This window comes from Cetorhinus maximus, chromosome 25 (genome assembly GCF_964194155.1).
Source record: "Cetorhinus maximus chromosome 25, sCetMax3.hap1.1, whole genome shotgun sequence".
NCBI lineage: Eukaryota > Metazoa > Chordata > Chondrichthyes > Lamniformes > Cetorhinidae > Cetorhinus > Cetorhinus maximus.
Genome location: NC_135903.1, coordinates 14,319,573 through 14,340,235, shown reverse-complemented (window position 1 = coordinate 14,340,235; position 20,663 = coordinate 14,319,573). Strand labels below are relative to the sequence as shown.

At 48.9% G+C, this 20,663-nt stretch overlaps 1 protein-coding gene across 1 annotated transcript in view; it reads left to right on the top strand.

The window, feature by feature from the left end:
* ramp2 (receptor (G protein-coupled) activity modifying protein 2) overlaps window positions 1–12,125 on the top strand; it is a 29,193-nt gene extending 17,068 nt beyond the window's left edge. Inside the window, exons 3-4 of the mRNA XM_078529554.1 lie at window positions 1,943–2,072; window positions 10,146–12,125. Coding sequence (XP_078385680.1) covers window positions 1,943–2,072; window positions 10,146–10,410 — 395 coding nt within the window. The 3' untranslated portion in view covers window positions 10,411–12,125. The remainder of the gene's footprint in view (window positions 1–1,942; window positions 2,073–10,145) is intronic.
* The last annotated feature ends 8,538 nt before the right edge of the window (window positions 12,126–20,663 follow it).

The following is a 20,663-nucleotide window of genomic DNA, read 5'->3' as shown; positions in this document are numbered from 1 at the left end:
CACACACGCTCTCAGAGGCCAGACTATTACGCTCGTCAGGCGGGCACATGTGCGCCTGACCCGAACGAACGTAAAATGACGCGCGATGACATCAGGCAAGCATCCCGACGTCATCGCACACTTGCACCATATTTCGGTTGGTGGGCACGTACGAGAGTTGGCAGCGTGCCCGCCAACAATTACAGGCCTATTAAGGCCATTAAAGTCCCGATTAAATGTTATTTTTCTCTGCACGTCCAACCTTATGGTTGGCGGGCAGGCGAAAAGGCCAAGTGGCCTTTGAACTTTTTCAAACCCACAGACCTTTCCAAAGAATAACACAATAGTCCCCCAAAATATAAAAAAATCCATTTTTCACACAACCTAAAATGTCATTTGAGGTCCTATATTCTCTTTTGGATAGAAATAGGGGTTTTCACCTCAGTCTAACACCTGTCACGGGGAAATAGTTAGAATCTATTATTAAGAAGGTTATAGCAGGGTACTTAGAAAATCATAATAGGATCAGGCAGACTCAACATGGCTTTTTGAAAGGAAAATCATGGTGTAACTAATATATTAGAGTTATTTGGGGAAGTATTAGGCAAGGTGGATAAAGGGGAGCTTGTAGATGTCTTATACCTGGATTTCCAAAAGGCATTTGATAAGGCGTCACACAAGAGCACATGGTATAGGGTGTAACATATTAGCATGGATAAAGGATTGATTAGCTAACAGGAAGCAGGGTGTGGGGATAAATGGGTATTTTTGGGGTTGGCAAGCTGTAACAAGTGCAGTGCCACAGGGATCAGTGCTGGGGCCTCAACTATTTACAATCTATATCAATGACTTGGATGAAGGGACCAAACATATGGTAGCTCAATTTGCTGATGACACAAAGCTAGGTAGGAAAGTAAGTTGTCAAGAGGAGGTAAAGAGCCTGCAAAGGAATGTAGACAGGTTAAAGGAGTGGACAAAAATCTGGCAGATGGAGTTTAATGTGGGAAAATGTGAACTTGTCCACTTTGGCAGGAAGAATAGAAAAGCAGCATATTATTTAAATGGAGGGAGATTGCAGAGCTCTGAGGTACAGAGGGATCTGGGTGTCCTGGTACATGAATCACAAAAAGTTAGTATGCAGGTACAGCAAGTGATTAGGAAGGCAAATGGAATGTTGGTGTTTATTGAAAGGGGATTGGAATATAAAAGTAGGGAAGTTTTACTGCATCTGTACAGGCCATTGGTGAGACCACATCTGGAATACTTTGTGCAGTTTTGGCCTTCTTATTTGAAAAAAATATATAATTGTGTTAGAAGCAGTTCAGAGAAGGTTCACTCAACTCATTCCTGGGATGAAGGGCTTATCCTATGAAGAAAGGTTGAGCAAGTTGGGTCGATACCCATTGGAGTTTAAAAGAATGAGAGGTGAACTTATTGAAACGTATAAGATCCTGAGGGAACTAGATAGGGTGGAAACTGGGAAGATGTTTCCTCTTGTGGGGGAGTTTAAGAATAAGAAGACTCCCTTTTAACCCTCGTCTTTGTTATATTCCCCCGCTTGGTTCTTTACCCCTTCTCGGTTATTTTCCACTCTCAGTTACATTCCCCCCTCTCGGTTATATTCCCCCCTCTCAGTTATATACCCTCCTCTCAGTTATATTCCCTCCTCTCGGCTATATTTCCCCCTCAGTTATATTCCCCCCTCTCAGCTGTATTCCCTCCTCTCGGTTATATATCCCCTTTGGTTATATTCCTCCCTCTCAGTTATTTTCCCCTCCCCGTCAGTTATTCCACGACCCTCGGTTAATCCCCCCCTCGGTTATTTTCCCTCCTCTCATTTATTCCTCCCTTCGGTTATGATCCTCCCTCTCAGTTGACAAGATTTTCTGCTGGAAATTGTCCTATTGTTTCAGCAGTCACTGTGCCAATGATTGTAATGCCTAATCAATTATTCAATTAATAGGCAACGACACGGGAGCTTTGTTCCACCTTGATTTGTTCGACTTAGCTTATACAATCTGCGCTACAAGATTTGAACGACAGATTAAGAATATTGGCGATCAACAGTGGTGTAACTGGACGGCCATAGCCAGGTGGGTGATTTGGAAAATAAAGCTCCATTATATTAAACTACCATCTATCCATTCAGCTTCATTGGCCCTATCAGACGGAGTCACTGACCAGAATCGTCCTCTCACATTGGCGGTGGGTGTCATGGTGGGTGGGGGGGGAAGGCGGTGGGGGGGGGGGGGCGGGGGGGGGGGGGTTGGGGGGAGGAGGGTGGAGAATTTGGTAGGAGAGGCAGGAATCGGTTTCACCCTGGCACAAAATCACAGCGGGAACTTGCGATGACGTGTCCGCCATCGTGAGTCCCGATGGAGGCCGGCGTGAACCTGATTTGCATCCAGCTAATGGGATGCAAAGTCAGGCCCGACTGGAATTGTCCCCCCACCCCAACCCGCCTCACCCCCCCATGCCCCCTCACCCCCCATGCCCCCTCGCTCCCCCATGCCCCATTTACCGTTACGTCGGCCGGGAAACATGTCTGGACCAGAACACGTCTGGATAAGCGTGACGTGCAGAAGCCGGGACTTACCGTTAGGGCCTTGTTCAGATTGCGGACGTCCGAGGAGCAGGAGATGCTGGAGCCCGACAGCTCCCGGTCCCTGGAGGAACGCGCGCATCGCACGCTGGGCGGATCCTCATGGACGTGGCTCCACCGCGCAGCAGCTTCGACTTTGCTGAGGCTTCAGAACTTCCCAGGTTTCACCACGCGGTGGTCAGCGATGGGAGGGGGGGGAGAGGAAGGTCGAGGTGTGAGTGGGAGAGGAAGGTCTACCAGGGGGTGAGGTTGGAAGGGGCGGGACAAAGATGTTGGTGGAGGGGGGCGGAGGGTGAGGTTGAGGGGGAGGGACGAAGGGGGAGAGGTTCAGAGAGGGGGTGTCGAAGGTGTCGGGAATGAGGATGGGGGGGTTGGGGGGTGGGGGGAGGGAGGATGCCCAAAGGGAGGCAGGATTATTGGGGGAGGGGGTGTAAGATGGCAGAATGTTGCAAGTGGGGAGGTAGGTGTAAGGGAGGGAGTTCGGAGGGGTGTAGGTATCTAGGGGAAAGAGGGAGTTCAGGGGGTGGGGGGAGGTGTCCAGGAGGAGGAGGGGGGAAGATGTCTGGGGTAAGGAGGATATAAGGGTGGAGGAGGGAGTAAAGGTGGAGGAAGGAGTAAGGGTGGAGGAGGGAGTAAGGGTGGAGGAGGGAGTAAGGGTGGAGGAGGGAGTAAGGGCGGAGGAGGGAGTAAGGGTGGAGGAGGGAGTAAGGGTGGAGGAAGGAGTAAGGGTGGAGGAGGGAGTAAGGGTGGAGGAGGGAGTAAGGGCAGAGGAGGGAGTAAGGGTGGAGGAGGGAGTAAGGGTGGAGGAGGGAGTAAGGGCAGAGGAGGGAGTAAGGGTGGAGGAGGGAGTAAGGGTGGAGGAAGGAGTAAGGGTGGAGGAGGGAGTAAGGGTGGAGGAGGGAGTAAGGGCAGAGGAGGGAGTAAGGGTGGAGGAGGGAGTAAGGGTGGAGGAGGGAGTAAGGGTGGAGGAAGGAGTAAGGATGGAGGAGGGAGTAAGGGTGGAGGAGGGAGTAAGAGTGGAGGAAGGAGTAAGGGTGGAGGAGGGAGTAAGTGGGGGGTGGAATGTCAAGGTGAAAGTACAAGGGACAGGCCTATGGAGTCTATAGCTGTCTCCTGGGAAGTGAACTCAGGGTGGGTGTGGAATGATGAGTGTGACAGGGAGCAGAGTGAGCCATTGGGGTGGGAAGGTGAGGGTGCATCGGTACCGGTAGAAGGGAGGGCGAAGGTGGTTGGTGGGGGGCATGGAGGCAGACAGGGACCCTGGGGGTGGGAAGGAGGTGGTCAGGGAGGCCAATGTGGATGGGGGCGGGATTTACAGGAATGTAGAGAGTGTGTACGGGAGGTTCCTGACACCCAATGCTAGGAAATAGGGTCGGCCGTTGGCAGGCTAGGCGGACAATCGCAAACTGGTTTCCCACCATCGGAAAACCAATCGCGCAATAACGTCCTCTCACACCACCGATCACATCCGACAGCAGTGGGCACAGAAAATTCCCCCCAATGTTTATTCAGGGTAAAGATCACTCACTATGTAACTGCACAGAGTCTCTGTTCATTCAGGGTAAGGGTCACTCACTATGTAGCTGCACAGAGTCACTGTTTATTCAGGGTAAGGATCACTCACTATGTAACTGCACAGAGTCACTGTTTATTCAGGGTAAGGATCACTCACTGTGTAACTGTATAGAGTCATTGTTTATTCAGCAGGGTAAGGGACATTCACTGCCCAAATGTACAGAGTCACTAAGATAAAAGCAAAATACTGCTGATGCTGGAAATCTGAAACAAAAACAAAAATACCTGGAAAAACTCAGCAGGTCTGACAGCATCTGCGGAGGGAAATACAGTTGATGTTTTGAGTCCAAATGACTCTTCAACAGAACTAAGGAAATAGAGAAATGAGGTGAAATATAAGCTGGTAGAGGGGGGTGGGACAGGCGGAGCTGGATAGGGGGCCAATGATAGGCGGAGGCAAAGAAAAGATTGCCAAAGATGTCATAGACAAAAAGATGAAGGGGTGTTGACAGTAGTGATAAGGAATGTGCTAATTGGGAGATTAAGGGTAGAAAGCAGGACAAGCTAGTGGCAGATGTCCCTTGTGGGGGTGGGGTGGGGGGGAAGGGATCGAAATGGGCTAAAAGGTGGAGATAAAACAATAGATTGAAATTAATTTAAAAATAGGTGGGAAAAAAAATATATATATTTTTTTAAATTATAAATTATTGGAAAAGGGTGGATCAGAAAGGGGGTGGGAATGGAGGAGAGAGTTCATGATCGGAAATTGTTGAACTCCATATTAAGTCCAGAAGGCTGTAAAGTGCCTAGTCGGAAGATGAGGTACTGTTCCTCCAGTTTGCGTTGAGGTTCACTGGAACATTGCAGCAGGCCAAGGACGGACATGTGGGCATGAGAGCAGGGTGGTGTGTTGAAATGGCAAGTGACAGGGAGATCTGGGTCATGCTTGCGGACAGGCTGAAGGTGTTCTGCAAAGCGGTCACCCGGTCTGCATTTGGTCTCTCCAATGTAGAGGAGACCGCATTGGGAGCAGCGAATGCAGTAGACTAAATTGAGGGAAGTGCAAGTGAAGTGTTGCTTCACTTGGAAGGAGTGTTTGGGCCCTTGGACGGTGAGGAGGGGGGAAGTAAAGGGGCAGGTGTTGCAGCTTCTGCGGTTGCATGGGAAGGTGCCGTGGGAGGGGGTTGAGGTGTAGTGGGTGATGGAGGAGTGGACCAGGGTGTCCCGGAGGGAATGATCCCTGCGGAAATCAGCCGAGGGGGTGAAGGGAAGATGTGTTTGGTGGTGGCATCATGCTGGAGTTGGCGGAAATGGCGGAGGATGATCTTTTGAACACAGAGGCTGGTGGGATAATAAGTGAGGACAAGGGGGACCCTATCATGGTTCTGGGAGAGAGAGGAAGGTGCGAGGGCGGATGCGCGGGAGATGGGCCAGACACGGTTGAGGGCCCTGTCAACCACCGTGGGTGGAAAACCTCGGTTAAGGAAGAAGGAAGACATGTCAGAGGAACTGTTTTTGGAAGTGGCATCATCAGAACAGATGCGACGGAGGCGAAGGAACTGAGAGAATGGGATGGAGTCCTTAAAGGAAGCGGGGTGTGAGGAGCTGTAGTCGAGGTAGCTGTGGGAGTCGGTAGGCTTGTAATGAATATTGGTGGACAGTCTATCACCAGAAATTGAGACTGAGAGGTCAAGGAAGGGAAGGGAAGTGTCAGTGATGGACCACGTGAAAATGATGGAGGGGTGGAAATTGGAAGCAAAATTAATACGTTTTTCCAGGTCCAGACGAGAGCATGAAGCCGCACCAAAGCAGTCATCGTTGTACCGGAGAAAGAGTTGTGGGAGGGGGCCTGAGTAGGACTGGAACAAGGAATGCTCCACATACCCCATAAAGAGACAGGCATAACTAGGGCCCATGTGGGTACCCATAGCCACACCTTTTATTTGGAGGAAGTGAGACGAGTTTAAGGAGAAATTGTTCAGTGTGAGAACAAGTTCAGCCAGACGGAGGAGAGTAGTTGTGGATGGGGATTGTTCAGGCCTCTGTTCGAGAAAGAATCGGAGAGCCCTCAGACGATCCTGGCAGGGGATGGAGGTGTAGAGGGATTGGACGTCCATGGTGAAGAGGAGGAGGTTGGGGCTAGGGAACTGGAAATTGTTGATATGATGTAGGGTGTGAGAGGAATCGCGGATGTAGGTGGGAAGAGACTGGACAAGGGGAGAGAGAATGGAGTCAAGATAGCAAGAAATGAGTTCCTTGGGGCAGGAACAGGCTGACACGATCAGTCTGCCGGGACAGTCCTGTTTGTGGCTTTTGGGTAGGAGGTAGAAGCGGGCCGTCCGAGGTTGGGAGACTATGAGGTTGGAAGCTTTGGAGGGAAGATCTCCAGAAGAGATGAGGTCAGTGACAGTCCTGGAAACAATGGCTTGATGTTCAGTAGTGGGGTCATGATCCAGGGGGAGGAAGGAGGAAGTGTCTGTGAGTTAACGCTCAGCCTCTACGAGGTAGAGGTCAGTGCTCCAGACAACAACAGCACCACCCTTGTCAGCAGGTTTGATAACAAAGTCAGGGTTGGACCTGAGAGAACGGAGTGCGGCGAGTTCAGAAAGAGACAGGTTAGCGTGAGTGAGAGGAGCAGAGAAATTGAGATGACTGATGTCACGCCGAGGGATGTCTACCTTGAAGAAGTATTGCTCTTCTCTCCGACAGGATTTCCGCCTGTATCTTTTGCCCTGTTCACCTTCATAACTTTCCATTTCTCCCCTGGGTTTAACAAGGTGTTTACTAAAACTCGCTTTCACAGCCATATTTCATTCCTCAGTGACTGTCTCCGTCTCCGACGTACCCCATGTGGATTCCAACTGAAGTTCCGTCCCTCATGTTTCGAACCCACCCAGGATTACAGGTATCTCCGGGACATACAACGCTCCTCGGACTGCTGTTCTCATCGCATCCTGAGATCCACACTCAGTGCCATGCGCCGCCATATGAACACACTCAACCTCTCCCTCCAGCAGCACCGCCTCACCCTATCTCTAAGCTGTCCGTGCCCCCAGTTTCATTTTATTCTTTGTCTCATCCGTTGCCTCAACAAGAAACTTTGTCTCTTTCTTTCAGGTGTTAAGGAACACAAGCTCCAACAACTCATCGACACCAACGCCCATCCAGGACCCTCCACCCCTGCCCATCCCTCTGACCCCATCTCGTCTTCCAATCCCAGCCCCGGCCGTGTATTCACCATGCCCTCTGATCTTCCCCTCTCCGACGCTGAACGTTCAGTGCTCAGCAAAGGATTCAGTTTCATACCATTATGCCCTCACCTCAATGAATTTCGGGCTCGGCACGATGCTGAAATCTTCTTCCACTGCCATTGTCTCCGTGCTCACTTCTTTGGGCAGGAGCCCTCTCCCCGTTCAATGGATCCTTTCACCCACCTCCAATATTCTCCCTCCACCTGGACCCCTCCCTCTGGATTCTTACCTGCTCTTGATCTTTTCATTGAGAACTGTCGGCGTGACATCAGTCGTCTCAATTTTTCTGCTCCTCTCACCCACTCTAACCTGTCTCTTTCCGAACTTGCTGCACTCCGTTCTCTCAGGTCCAATCCTGACTTTGTTATCAAACCTGCTGACAAGGGCGGTGCTGTTGTTGTCTGGCGCACTAACCTCTACCTCGAAGAGGCTGAGAGTCAACTCGCAGACACTTCTTCCTACCTCCCTCTGGACAATGACCCCACTACTGAACATCAAGCCATTGTTTCCAGGACTGTCACTGACCTCATCTCTTCTGGAGATCTTCCCTCCAAAGCTTCCAACCTCATAGTCTCCCAACCTCGGACGGCCCGCTTCTACCTCCTACCCAAAAGCCACAAACAGGACTGTCCCGGCAGACTGATCGTGTCAGCCTGTTCCTACCCCACGGAACTCATTTCTTGCTATCTTGACTCCATTCTCTCTCCCCTTGTCCAGTCTCTTCCCACCTACATCCGTGATTCCACTCACGCCCTACATCATATCAACAATTTCCAGTTCCCTGGCCCCAACCACCTCCTCGTCACCATGGACGTCCAATCCCTCTACACCTCCATCCCCCACCGGGATGGTCTGAGGGCTCTCCACTTCTTCCTCGAACAGAGGCCTGAACAATCCCCATCCACAACTACTCTCCTCCGTCTGGCTGAACTTGTTCTCTCACTGAACAATTTCTCCTTAAACTCATCTCACTTCCTCCAAATAAAAGGTGTGGCTATGGGTACCCGCATGGGCCCCAGTTATGCCTGTATCTTTATGGGGTATGTGGAACATTCCTTGTTCCAGTCCTACTCCGGCCCCCTCCCACAACTCTTTCTCCGGTACAACAATGACTGCTTCGGTGCCACTTCATGCTCCCGTCTGGATCTGGAAAAACGTATTAATTTTGCTTCCAATTTCCACCCCTCCATCATTTTCACGTGGTCCATCACTGACACTTCCCTTCCCTTCCTTGACCTCTCAGTCTCAATTTCTGGTGATAGACTGTCCACCAATATTCATTACAAGCCTACCGACTCCCACAGCTACCTCGACTACAGCTCCTCACACCCTGCTTCCTGTAAGGACTACATCCCATTCTCTCAGTTCCTTCACCTCCTTTGCATCTGTTCTGATGATGCCACTTTCCAAAAACAGTTCCTCTGACATGTCTTCCTTCTTCCTTAACTGAGGTTTTCCACCCACGGTGGTTGACAGGGCCCTCAACCGTGTCTGGCCCAACTCTCGCACATCCGCCCTCACACCTTCCTCTCCCTCCCAGAAACATGACAGGGTCCCCCTTGTCCTCACTTATCATCCCACCAGCCTCTGTGTTCAAAGGATCATCCTCCGCCATTTCTACCAACTCCAGCATAATGCCACCACCAAACACATCTTTCCTTCGCCACCGCCCCCGTCCGCATTCCGTAGGGACCATTCCCTCCGGGACATCCTGGTCCACACCTCCATCACCCCCAACACCTCAACCCCCTCCCACGGCACCTTCCCATGCAACCGCAGAAGGTGCAACACCTGCCCCTTTACTTCCTCCCTCCTCACCGTCCAAGGGCCCAAACACTCCTTCCAAGTGAAGCAGCTTTTCACTTGCACTTCCCTCAATTTAGTCTACTGCATTCGCTGCTCCCAATGCGGTCTCCTCTATATTGGAGAGACCAAATGCAGACCGGGTGACCGCTTTGCAGAACACCTTCAGCCTGTCCGCAAGCATGACCCAGACCTCCCTGTCGCTTGCCATTTCAACACACCACCCTGCTCTCATGCCCACATGTCCATCCTTGGCCTGCTGCAATGTTCCAATGAAGCTCAATGCAAACTGGAGGAATAGTCCCTCATCTTCCGACTAGGCACTTTACAGCCTTCTGGACTTAATATGGAGTTCAACAATTTCAGATCATGAACTCTCTCCTCCATTCCCACCCCCTTTCTGATCCACCCTTTTCCAATAATTTATACTTTTAAAAAATATATATTTTTCTTTTCCCACCTGTTTTAAAATTTATTTCAATCTATTGTTTTATCTCCACCTTTTAGCCCATTTCGATCCCTTCCCCCCACCCCACCCCCACTAGGGCCATCTGCCACTAGTTTGTCCTGCTTTCTACCCTTAATGTCCCCATTAGCACATTCCTTAGATAATATCACCACCGTCAACACCCCTTTGTCCTTTTGTCTATGGCATCTTTGGCAATCTCTTCTTTGCCTCCACCTATCATTGGCTCCCTATCCAGCTCCACCTGTCTCACCCCCCTCTACCAGCTTATATTTCACATCATTTCTCTATTTCCTCAGTTATAACGAAGAGACACTCAGCCTCGAAATGTCAACTGTATTCATCTCCGCAGATGCTGTCAGACCTGCTGAGTTTTTCCAGGTATGTTTGTTTTTGTACAGAGTCACTGTTTATTCAGGATGAGAGTCACTCACTGTGTAACTGTACAGATTCACTGTTTATTCAGGGTAAGAGTCACTCACTGTCTAACTGCACAGGTTTATGCACTAACCTCTTCTCTTTTTTTCAGTCTGTACAGTAACCTGACTGATTGCTCAGAAAGGGTAATGGAGGTTTGCAATTCCTATTGGCCAAATGCAGTTGGTGAACAATTATTAATTCTGATGCATACTCGGTACTTTAAGGATTGCAACATGGTGGAGAATCGAACTCTGATTGACCCTCCTGAAAACATTGTGCTGGGGCTGATCATCGCTCCAATCTGTATCATTCCTATCATGGTGGCACTGGTGGTCTGGTGCAGCAAGAACACTGAAGCCAACACCAAAAAATAAAGTGGCCCATTCGTTCCATCCATTTTTATAATTCCTTTTATCCACCCTGAACTCCTCTTATCACATCTCTTTTTTCAGTTCAACATCAAATCTGTTCATATTTCTCATTATTCCTCCCTGGATCGATGCTGCTTCCTGCTCTGCTACGCTGCTCAGTTTCTGCACTTTCCCTCCATTTCCTCAAACTCTCTGAACCCTTGGGCACGCTTAACCACACCCTCCTCTCCAAGAACTCTCCGCCATTCAGCATCTGAATGGGTCCTGCCCTCAGCTGCTTCCACTGTTATGTATCTAGTCGTAAGCAGAGAACCTGCTGTAATAGCTTCTCTATCACTCCCACAGCGTTACCGCTGTCAGCGGGTCATCATCCACATTTATACTGTCAACATCCAGCTTGATCTCACCATCACCTCACTCAACCTCTCCACTGCCTTGGAGTTGTCACACTCATATTCCAATCTCTGTTCTTGGATGAGCTACAATTTCCTCCAATTACTAAGACACCTACTTTCACCACAACACAACCACCACAACCACAACCACCACAACCACAACCACAACCACCACCACCACAACCACCACCAACACCACCACCACAACCACAACCACCACTACCACCACAACCACAACCACCACCACAACCACAACCACCACAACAACCACAACCACAACCACCACAACCACCACAACCACAACCACAACCGCCACCACCACCACAACCGCCACCACAACCACAACCACCACCACAACCACAACCACCACAACAACCACAACCACAACCACCACAACCACAACCACAACCACCACCACAACCACAACCACCACAACCACCACCACAACCACAACCATCACAACCACAACCACCACTACCACCACAACCACAACCACAACCGCCACCACAACCACGACCGCCACCACAACCACAACCACAACCACCACAACCACAACCACCACAACCTCAACCGCCACCACAACCACAACCGCCGCCGCAACCACAACCACCACAACCACAACCACAACCACCACTGAGGCTGCCTCAGTGCATCTGCTGCTGAAACTCTCTTCCAGGTCTTGTTATGTCCAGTTTTGAATATTCAAATGCACTCCCGCTGGTTTCTCATCTTCCACATTCCATAAGCTTGAAGTCATCCAACTTTGCCAACTTACACCAAATCCCATTCACCAGCACCCCAGTCTTTGCTAATTAATACTGTCTGACCCCCAATACTTCAATTTTAAAATTCTCACCTTTGTGTTTAGGCCTTACCCTTCCTTATCTCTGTTACCTCTTCCAGCCTCACTACCTGCCCCCATACAAAAAATCTTTGTTTGTCAGACTGGCCTCTTGTCCATCCCCCATCCCTTCACCTGTGCCTTCAACCATCTGGAAAACTCTCCTTAAACTAATTTGCCTCTCAATCTCTCTCGCCTTTTTAATGATCCTCCTCTTTGATCAAGCAGCTTGTCACCTGTCCTAATGTGTCGTTCCTTAGATCTTTGTCCCTGTTCCCTTTATGACTCTGTAGCACATTAGGTTTTTCTCTATTAAAGACTCCATATACATTCAAGATGTTGTTGTCATTGTGAATCTCTGGATAAATGAAACCTTATTCTTGTTGCAATCTCCTGTCATGATTTCATGAAAAAGAGTTGGTTCAATCAGCAGTAGATCTGAGGCTCTGTCTGAACAGAATAAATGGAAACTTTCCCTCAAACTCTCATCTATTTATTTCCTTATTGTCTCTAATGAGGGTTTGGATAGGCCTGATGGTGCAGCACATGGTGTGGAAGATGCTGAATGTGGGTCTGGCGTGAACTCAACATATCTGTCAGAGTTTCCAGCTCTGTAGGCATGGTGTATGTATGTAGAGTATACTTGTAGGCATGGTGTATGTATGTAGAGTGTACTTGTAGGCATGGTGTATGTATGTAGAGTATACTTGTAGGCATGGTGTATGTATGTAGAGTGTACTTGTAGGCATGGTGTATGTATGTAGAGTATACTTGTAGGCATGGTGTATGTATGTAGAGTATACTTGTAGGCATGGTGTATGTATGTAGAGTATACTTGTAGGCATGGTGTATGTATGTAGAGTGTACTTGTAGGCATGGTGTATGTATGTAGAGTATACTTGTAGGCATGGTGTATGTATGTAGAGTATACTTGTAGGCATGGTGTATGTATGTAGAGTATACTTGTAGGCATGGTGTATGTATGTAGAGTGTACTTGTAGGTATGGTGTATGTATGTAGAGTATACCTGTAGGTATGGTGTATGTATGTAGAGTATACTTGTAGGCATGGTGTATGTATGTAGAGTGTACTTGTAGGTATGGTGTATGTATGTAGAGTATACCTGTAGGTATGGTGTATGTATGTAGAGTATACCTGTAGGTATGGTGTATGTATGTAGAGTATACCTGTAGGTATGGTGTATGTATGTAGAGTATACCTGTAGGTATGGTGTATGTATGTAGAGTATACCTGTAGGTATGGTGTATGTATGTAGAGTATACCTGTAGGTATGGTGTATGTATGTAGAGTATACCAGTAGGTATTGTGTATGCATGTAAAGTATACCTGTATGTATGGTGTATGTATGTAGCATATACCTGTAGGTATGGCATATGTGCTAGACTACAGCTGAAAATTGCAGTATATGGTACGTACACTGGGATCAGGTTGGACATTGTCATTCGAGAGTTGATGTGAGACGAGGAGAGAGTGGGTGGATGTTTAGAAAAGCCAGAAAAGTGGGTATTCCTCAGGCCCTTTGACACCAGGGAGCAGCCAGTGAGTGGAGAGTGGGAGGGAGAGATTGGAAAGACTGCAGAGTTCTGGGGAAGATTGGAGACCTCATGAGGAAATGAGAAAAGCCGGGGGAGTGGTCAGAAGTGTTCAGGTGAACGAAAGGGCTGGGGGTGATTGGAAGGGTTGAGCTAAATGGGCGACTACAGACATGTTGAGAAAGACAAAGAAAGGTAGTTGACTCCTGTTGCAGTCACATAGGATTTAATTTGTGACTTTGATAAGAGCCATTTCAGTACCAAGGCAGGGGTTAGAAACCTGATTGGAGGGATTCAAACATGGAGTTCTGAGAAAGGTGGGAAGAGATTTATGAGGTGACAACATGTTCATGGGCTTTGGAGGTGAAACGAGGGTTGAAGATGAGATGGTAGTTTGCAGGAACAGTGGGGTCAAGGGTAAAAGGCTCTGTCAGCCATGGCTCAGAGTGAAGCACACTCACCGCTGAATCACAGGATTCAGGGTTCAGCACAAAAATCAAGGCTGGAATTCCAGTGCAGTACTGAGAGAGCACCGCACTGTCAGAGGGGCTGTCTTTCAGATGAGATGTTAAACTGAGGTTCCAGCTCCTTGCTGACACACACTCCGCTCAGACACACACTCCGCTCAGACACACACTCTGCTCAGACACACTCTGCTGTTCTGGTTGGAAGATTAGCAATCTCAGGAACTCTGACAAAGGAATATACATCCTTAGTCAAAGCCAAAGTGGGGAGCTGAGAGTCATGTAACATGACCCCATCCTCCCCCACCCTCCCACCTAGCTGGAAGCACCATTTATACTGTCTTGCAGTACTTCATGTCAGTCTGCTATCTACCATCCACCAAGCTGCAACATAGAAAAGGGGCTCCGTCCACATTTGAATGCCCGGCCCCCATCTATACTGCTTCTACTGGAATGTCTGAACTTATATACTATCACCTATAAGACTAATTCATCTCTGTGTTCCTATCTCATCTCTACTGGAACAGTTAATAATCCAGCATCAGTTTTCAACCTGCCGACCTCTGTTAAGGAATACGCCATTAGACTTTGATTCTGGACTCTGGGCTCACGTGAAATAATAATTCTTTGCTCTGTGGTCTTAGCCTGTAAAATCTTTCTTTCTCTATCCCTCGTTTATTATCTGAATGCATAGCGACAACTCCTTCCTGCGTTTTGAGTGTGTGCAGATAAACTAACCCTCTGCATTTACCCTATATCGAGTTTTCTGTGGGGTTATTAATAGAAATTGGATCATGCCAAAACTGAGGAGTTGGGAAATACACCACCGCTTATAAAGGGAGAAATCAAAATCCAAACATCTTTCTGTTTACGGACTGCTGGTGAAAGGAGAAACCAGGGCTGTTTAAATTAAACTCCCTCCTGTCCATAACAGAAATTGGGGGCACGTCCAGGATAACCCATGTGAATTTGACCAGAGTCCAAGTTAAGAGATGAGCCAAATCTGAGGCTAAAAGCGCCAATTAGAGGCTAAAAGGAAAATTCAGTGGCTGGAACAAATTTTAAAGCACAAGTAATTTACCACAGCAAATTCCTTTTCCCTAACACTAAGAAAATATCAACTTTTGAGGCCCAGATGTAGGTCAAACAAGGGAATTTGAAGAGTGAATCATTGGCGGCCCTTAGCACAGAACAACTGAAAGCTGTAGCTAAGGAGGTACAGTTAAAACTGCCCAGCCAAGTGAGGAGGGGTGAATTGATCCAGTTGTTGGGGGGACATTTGGATGTCATGTTACTGGTAGAGCAGTTAGATGTGGAGCTCACATGATTCTGAATCCCATCCCCCAGCCCAATTTCAAGCTGGAAAAGTTCGGAACACAGCTAGAATTTCAGGAGAGGGGAAGAAAAGCACGAGCAAGGGAACAGGAGAGGGAAAGAATGTAAGAAAGGGAAGCTCAGGAAACAGAGAGAGAGAGAGAGAGAGAGAGAGAAAGAAACAAGAAAGTGAAAGAGAATTCCAGCTCCGAAAATTGGAAATGAAGCTAGCAGCTCAAGGAGATAGAAAGACCAAGACAGCTGGAGCCTGCCAGGGAAAATCGCTCTCTACCTGGTAGCACTCCCTATCTCTCTAACCTGGAACTACTCTCAGAAGCCCTGAGGTATGCGAGATTCATTCCCAAATTTGAAGAGAGTGATGTGGAGTCATCTTTTGCCACTTTTGAGAAAATAGCAAAGATGCTAAACTGGCCATCGGATATGTGGACATTTTTAATTCAAGAGCAGCTGTCAGGGAGAGCCCACAAGGTCTACTCCATGTTGACTCCTGATGTGTCCATGAATTATGAGCAGACCAAGGCTGCCATCCTAAGTACCTACAAGTTAGTTCCAAAGGCATACCACCAGCAATTCCTGAATGATTGTAAGAAGCCAGCACAGGCCTACATTGAGTTTCAACGGCTGAAGCAAATCACATTCGACCGATGGATCAGATCCTTAAGAATCCCACGCACCTATGAGGGGGAGTTGGTATTGTTGGAGGAATTAAAAAATTGCCTACCCTCCAACCTTCGAATGCACTTGGAGGAGCAAAGAATCCAGCAGACAGATGTGATCTCCACTCATAGACCTGGAAACTCAGGCAGACTCTTTCCAAGCCATTCCCATGAGCATTTGTAAGAGAAACAGGGCGATCTAGATAGAAAAGACCCCCACCTGGAAAGGAAAACGCAAAGGAGGGTCCAAGAAGGCCCCCTGAAGCCTGAGAGCAGAACCTCCGGAGACCGGTGTGTTCTCACAGCAATAAAATAGGCCATTCCAGGCCTGAGTGCTGGAGATTGCGAGTGAAGCCTGTTGGTCTAATCGGGCTCCATGAGTCGTGCCCCGAATGACCCTCCCCCCACCCCCCCACCATGGGTGTTGCAGCAGAGCAGGCAGAGTCCCTCGCTACTGAAACTTACCCTTTGGAGGGCACGGCACTGTGTGTGACTGAGCCAGTCAAACCCCTGAGAGCTTCTGGAGTTTCAGCCTTTCAGGAACAGTGTCCCCCTACCCGTCCCAAGTTTGTTGTACTGCTCCGGGACACAGGGGCCACTCAGTCCTTAATGTTGAAGGGAAACTTAAACCTACCCCACCCCCCGCCACCCGAGTGCTCCCTGAAGACCAAAGCCCTGATCAGTGGAGTGGGAGGAGGATCTGTGTTTGCCCCCCTCCCCCACCTCCACAAGGTCCACCTAGAGTGTGACCTTGTTTCAGACCCTGTTACAGTCGGGATTTCCCCTGTCCCCTGAACTAGCAGGAATCGATTTCTTCCTTTGGACGAATTTGGCTGCAGCAAGGTGTTATCCAGTGAAGGAAAAGAGGCCCAAAAAGGTGAAATAGCACCCATAACCATCAAGCGATGGCTGCCTGAATGTCACAAGGCCGAAGCCAGGCCAGTAAAGTTAAAAGAGGCCCAAGAAAGACCACTGGAACCTAAAATAGATTCACAGGGTATCCCAGAATTAAACACAGACTGAAGATGCAGAAAATTTGGATTTATTTTAAAGTACTAGCCAGGACCAGCAGCTAAGGCACCAAAGCATACACAAACAGTCGCAGCCTTACATGAAAGCTAAAAACTTGTACAAAGGGCTCAGCTGTAAATTTGCAATTAGGAAATGGGAGACACACGGGCGGGCACACGGGATAACTCGATCAAGAGATGGGGAAGGCCAAGATAAAAGCAAAAAACTGCGGACGCTGGAAATCCAAAACCAAAACAAAAATACCTGGAAAAACTCAGCAGGTCTGGCAGCATCTGCGGAGAGGAACACAGTTAACGTTTCGAGTCCGAATGACCCTTCAACAGAACTAAGTAAAAATTGAAGAGAGGTGAAATATAAGCTGGTTTAAAGGGGGGTGAGATAAGTAGAGCTGGATAAAGGGCCAGTGATAGGTGGAGATAACCAAAAGATGTCACAGACAAAAGGAACCACTTGAAAATTGCATCTGGACTCCGAGTGTTGAAATTTTGTACCAGAGTATTCCTCGGACATTTCAATTGGCGCTGCGAGCAGGGTACAAAGGACACAGGACACCGACGGGGAACTGGGACGAGTCACAGTGTGAGTACATTTTTATTCATACTAAATCCGACTCCGTCTGGACCCAAGAAGTGTCAGGCGCCCCGCGCATCTGAAACCTAGACTCCAGGCAACAGTTCAAGGGAAGGGTGGGGTAGAAACGCTTGTATTATAGATTGTTATAATTACATCTGGTATTAGTCGCAAGTAACGAGCTCAGTCAGAAAGGACCCAGGTAAGAACCGTACCGCTGACGACAACTATATCCTGACCGTCTGACCCAGAGATGGCCAGTAGTGACAAACTCGAGTGGGGACCAGAGGGATCCCTGACACGGCATTTAGCTGACAAAAACAAGAAATTGACAGGCAAAATTATAAAGAACAATTGGAACACATTTGACTCGCCCACTGATCAGAGAAAATGGTGGGATAATCAGAAAAAAGACACAGATGATAAAGCAAGGATCCTAATGTGAAGACATCATGTAGAGTTAAGTAAGAAAGTAAATAGAATGTTGGCCAACGAATCCCAAAATAAAGAGCCAAAAAATCTCATGTCAGTTTCGCCAGCTTTAACACAGCCACCAGCAGCTCCACAATACACAGATAATGTAGATTGGAACGGGCTGGTGGAACAGACAGCGAGATATGAGGAACAACGGGAAGCAGGTTGGGAATCAGCACCCCCATATCCCGTGGCCCCAATTAAGATAGAGTATGTGCCCCCGGTGCCCAGACAACCAGGCAGACCAGCTCAAGCGGCCGTACCAGCACAAAATGGGCAGCCAACCCAGGCACCAATACACGGACAGAGAGCTATAAGGGGGTTCCCAGCGCAACTAAGAACCACATACGTGTCCCTGTCACCTAGCGACACCATGAAGCTATTGGAAAAATTACCCCAACTAAAACCTAAATACGGAGACGAGACGTTTTGGCAAAAATTGCAGGAAATACGGCAATGCCATGGTCTCCATAACAGGGACATTCACGGGTTAGTCCAGATGAATACTGGGGAAGGCTGCAGCAAGCGTATCAGGACGGAACCTGGTGTAATGATATCGCTGCAGACCAGGCACAGCAGCAAGCTGATTTCCCAGCCTTTCGAGCAGAAATGGCACAAGTCTTAGGGCCACCCCCAGTCAAATGGAATATAGTGACTGGAGTAAAACAAGAAAAGGGCGAGGGTGCCCAGGAATATGGCAATCGGAAGTTTGAGGCGTATTGTAATTACGGGGGTGTAGGTGCTGCCTTGGACAAAGACGATGTACAGTTTATGCAATTGTACAAGGATGGCCTTAGCCTGGCCCACCAGGCAATCCTAAACACCGGGCCCGGGCCCACCAGGCGATCCTAAACACCGTGCCCGAGCCCACCAGGCAATCCTAAACACCGGGCCTGGGCCCACCAGGCAATCCTAAACACCGGGCCCGGGCCCACCAGGCGATCCTAGACACCGGGCCCGGGCCCACCAGGCGATCCTAGACACCGGACCCGGGCCCACCAGGCAATCCTAAACACCGGGCCCGGGCCCACCAGGCAATCCTAAACACCGGGCCCGGGCCCACCAGGCAATCCTAAACACCGGGCACGGGCCCACCAGGCAATCCTAGACACCGGGCTAGTAGACAAGAACACATATGATGAGCTAGAAAGATGGGCCACCGGGGTAGATAACCACATAGGGAAAACTAAGATAAAGGTGTCGGCAGTGAAGGTTACAGACCCCACTCAAACGGTGGGCCACTGCGACAGCCATCCCTAAACCCAAGGTGTGCTTTCATTGTAAAAACCCGAACATAAAATATTTACTGTTTTAGATGTAGCCAATAGATTTTGGTCGATACCACTGGACCAGGAATCCCAAGATAAATTTGCTTTCAAAGTGGGAGGGAGACAGAATACTTGGGCGAGGGTCCCACAGGGATTCCACAACAGCCCCAACATCTTCCATCGGGTTATGAGTGAGAAGCTGAGTCAGTGCGACGTCGAGCCGTACAACAGTACAATTTTACAATATGTAGATGATATCCTAAGAGCATCAGAATCAGAAAGGGGCCACATCGGAGCCCTCTTGGCAGTCTTAAGGACACTGTAAAATACTGGATTCAAGATAAACCCCAAAAAGGCACAAGTAGGGCAAACACTGGTTAAGTACTTAGGACACGAGATCAGTCAGGGAAACAAGATCCTACCACAGGACAGGAAAATGGCCATCGCGGACATGCCTCGCCCCACCACAGTGAGGGGGTCTGAAAGGTCATGGGGCTGTTCAACTACGGCCGCAACTACCTACCCCAGTTTGCAGCAATGGCCGCGCCGAGACAGAGCTTAGTAAAGGGAGAAAAACCCGGGACAGGAAAGGTCGAATGGGGACCAGAGCAAGAGACAACGTATGCAGAGTTGAAGGCTGGTCTCATGTCAGCACTGGCCCTCAAGCTACCCGACATGTCCCGACCATTCCACATTTACAGCAGGATGGATGGGGGTGTTTACAATGCAGGTAGTGACACGACAACGAGGAGAAAGTATGAGACCCGTAGCATATTATTCCACTCAGCAGTCCCTTGTAGTGAAGGGACTGTCCAGATGCGTGGCAGAGTTAGACTGTGTCGCGTGGGCAGTCCAGGAGTGTGAACCTGTCACCATGTCTGGACAAATAACACTGCACACCCAGCATACTTTAGTGGCGTTGTTAAACACTGGGAAACTGGAAGCAGTGTCAGACTCCAGACGGGCGGCATGGGAAGCTGTGTTACTAAGAAAAGATAAGGCCGTACAGATCATAAGGGATTACTAAAGTTAATCCAGCAAATAGAATGATATCCGAAGGGGAACTGCACCAGTGTCAGATGAGATTAGGCCAAGAGGTGGAGGTGGGCAACTCAGATGAACCACTTGAGAACCCATATTTGACCCTCTATGTGGATGGATCTGGAAGATACATAAACGGGCAATTTCGGACTGGCTGGGCAGTCGTAGACCAGAATGAAGAGGCTATTCTAAAAGGGGGATTAGAAGGGGCCCTGTCAGCTCAGGTAGCTGAACTGATTGCCCTTACGGAGGCCCTCAAAGCAGCTAAAGGCAAGAGGGTGGACGTGTACACTGACAGCCGGTATGCATTTGGGGTAATCCACGACTACATGGCAGCCTGGAATAGGAGGGGATTCATCACCTTAGGAGGGGGGCACATAAGGCACGAGAATGTAGTACGAGAGTTAGTGGAAGCAGCTCGGGCGCCCGCAGAGGCAGCAGTTATTAAAATACAGGCACATAGGAAGGTGGGAAACCAGCAACAAAGGGGTAAATACTGGCAGACGCAGCGGCCAAAGAGGCAGCTGAGAAACAGGAAGCGTGCATAGTCCGGGTGGCTGCATATAGCCCAGAGGAGATGAATGTGCAGAAATTACAGCAGATACAGATCCTGAGGAGAAGAAAAAA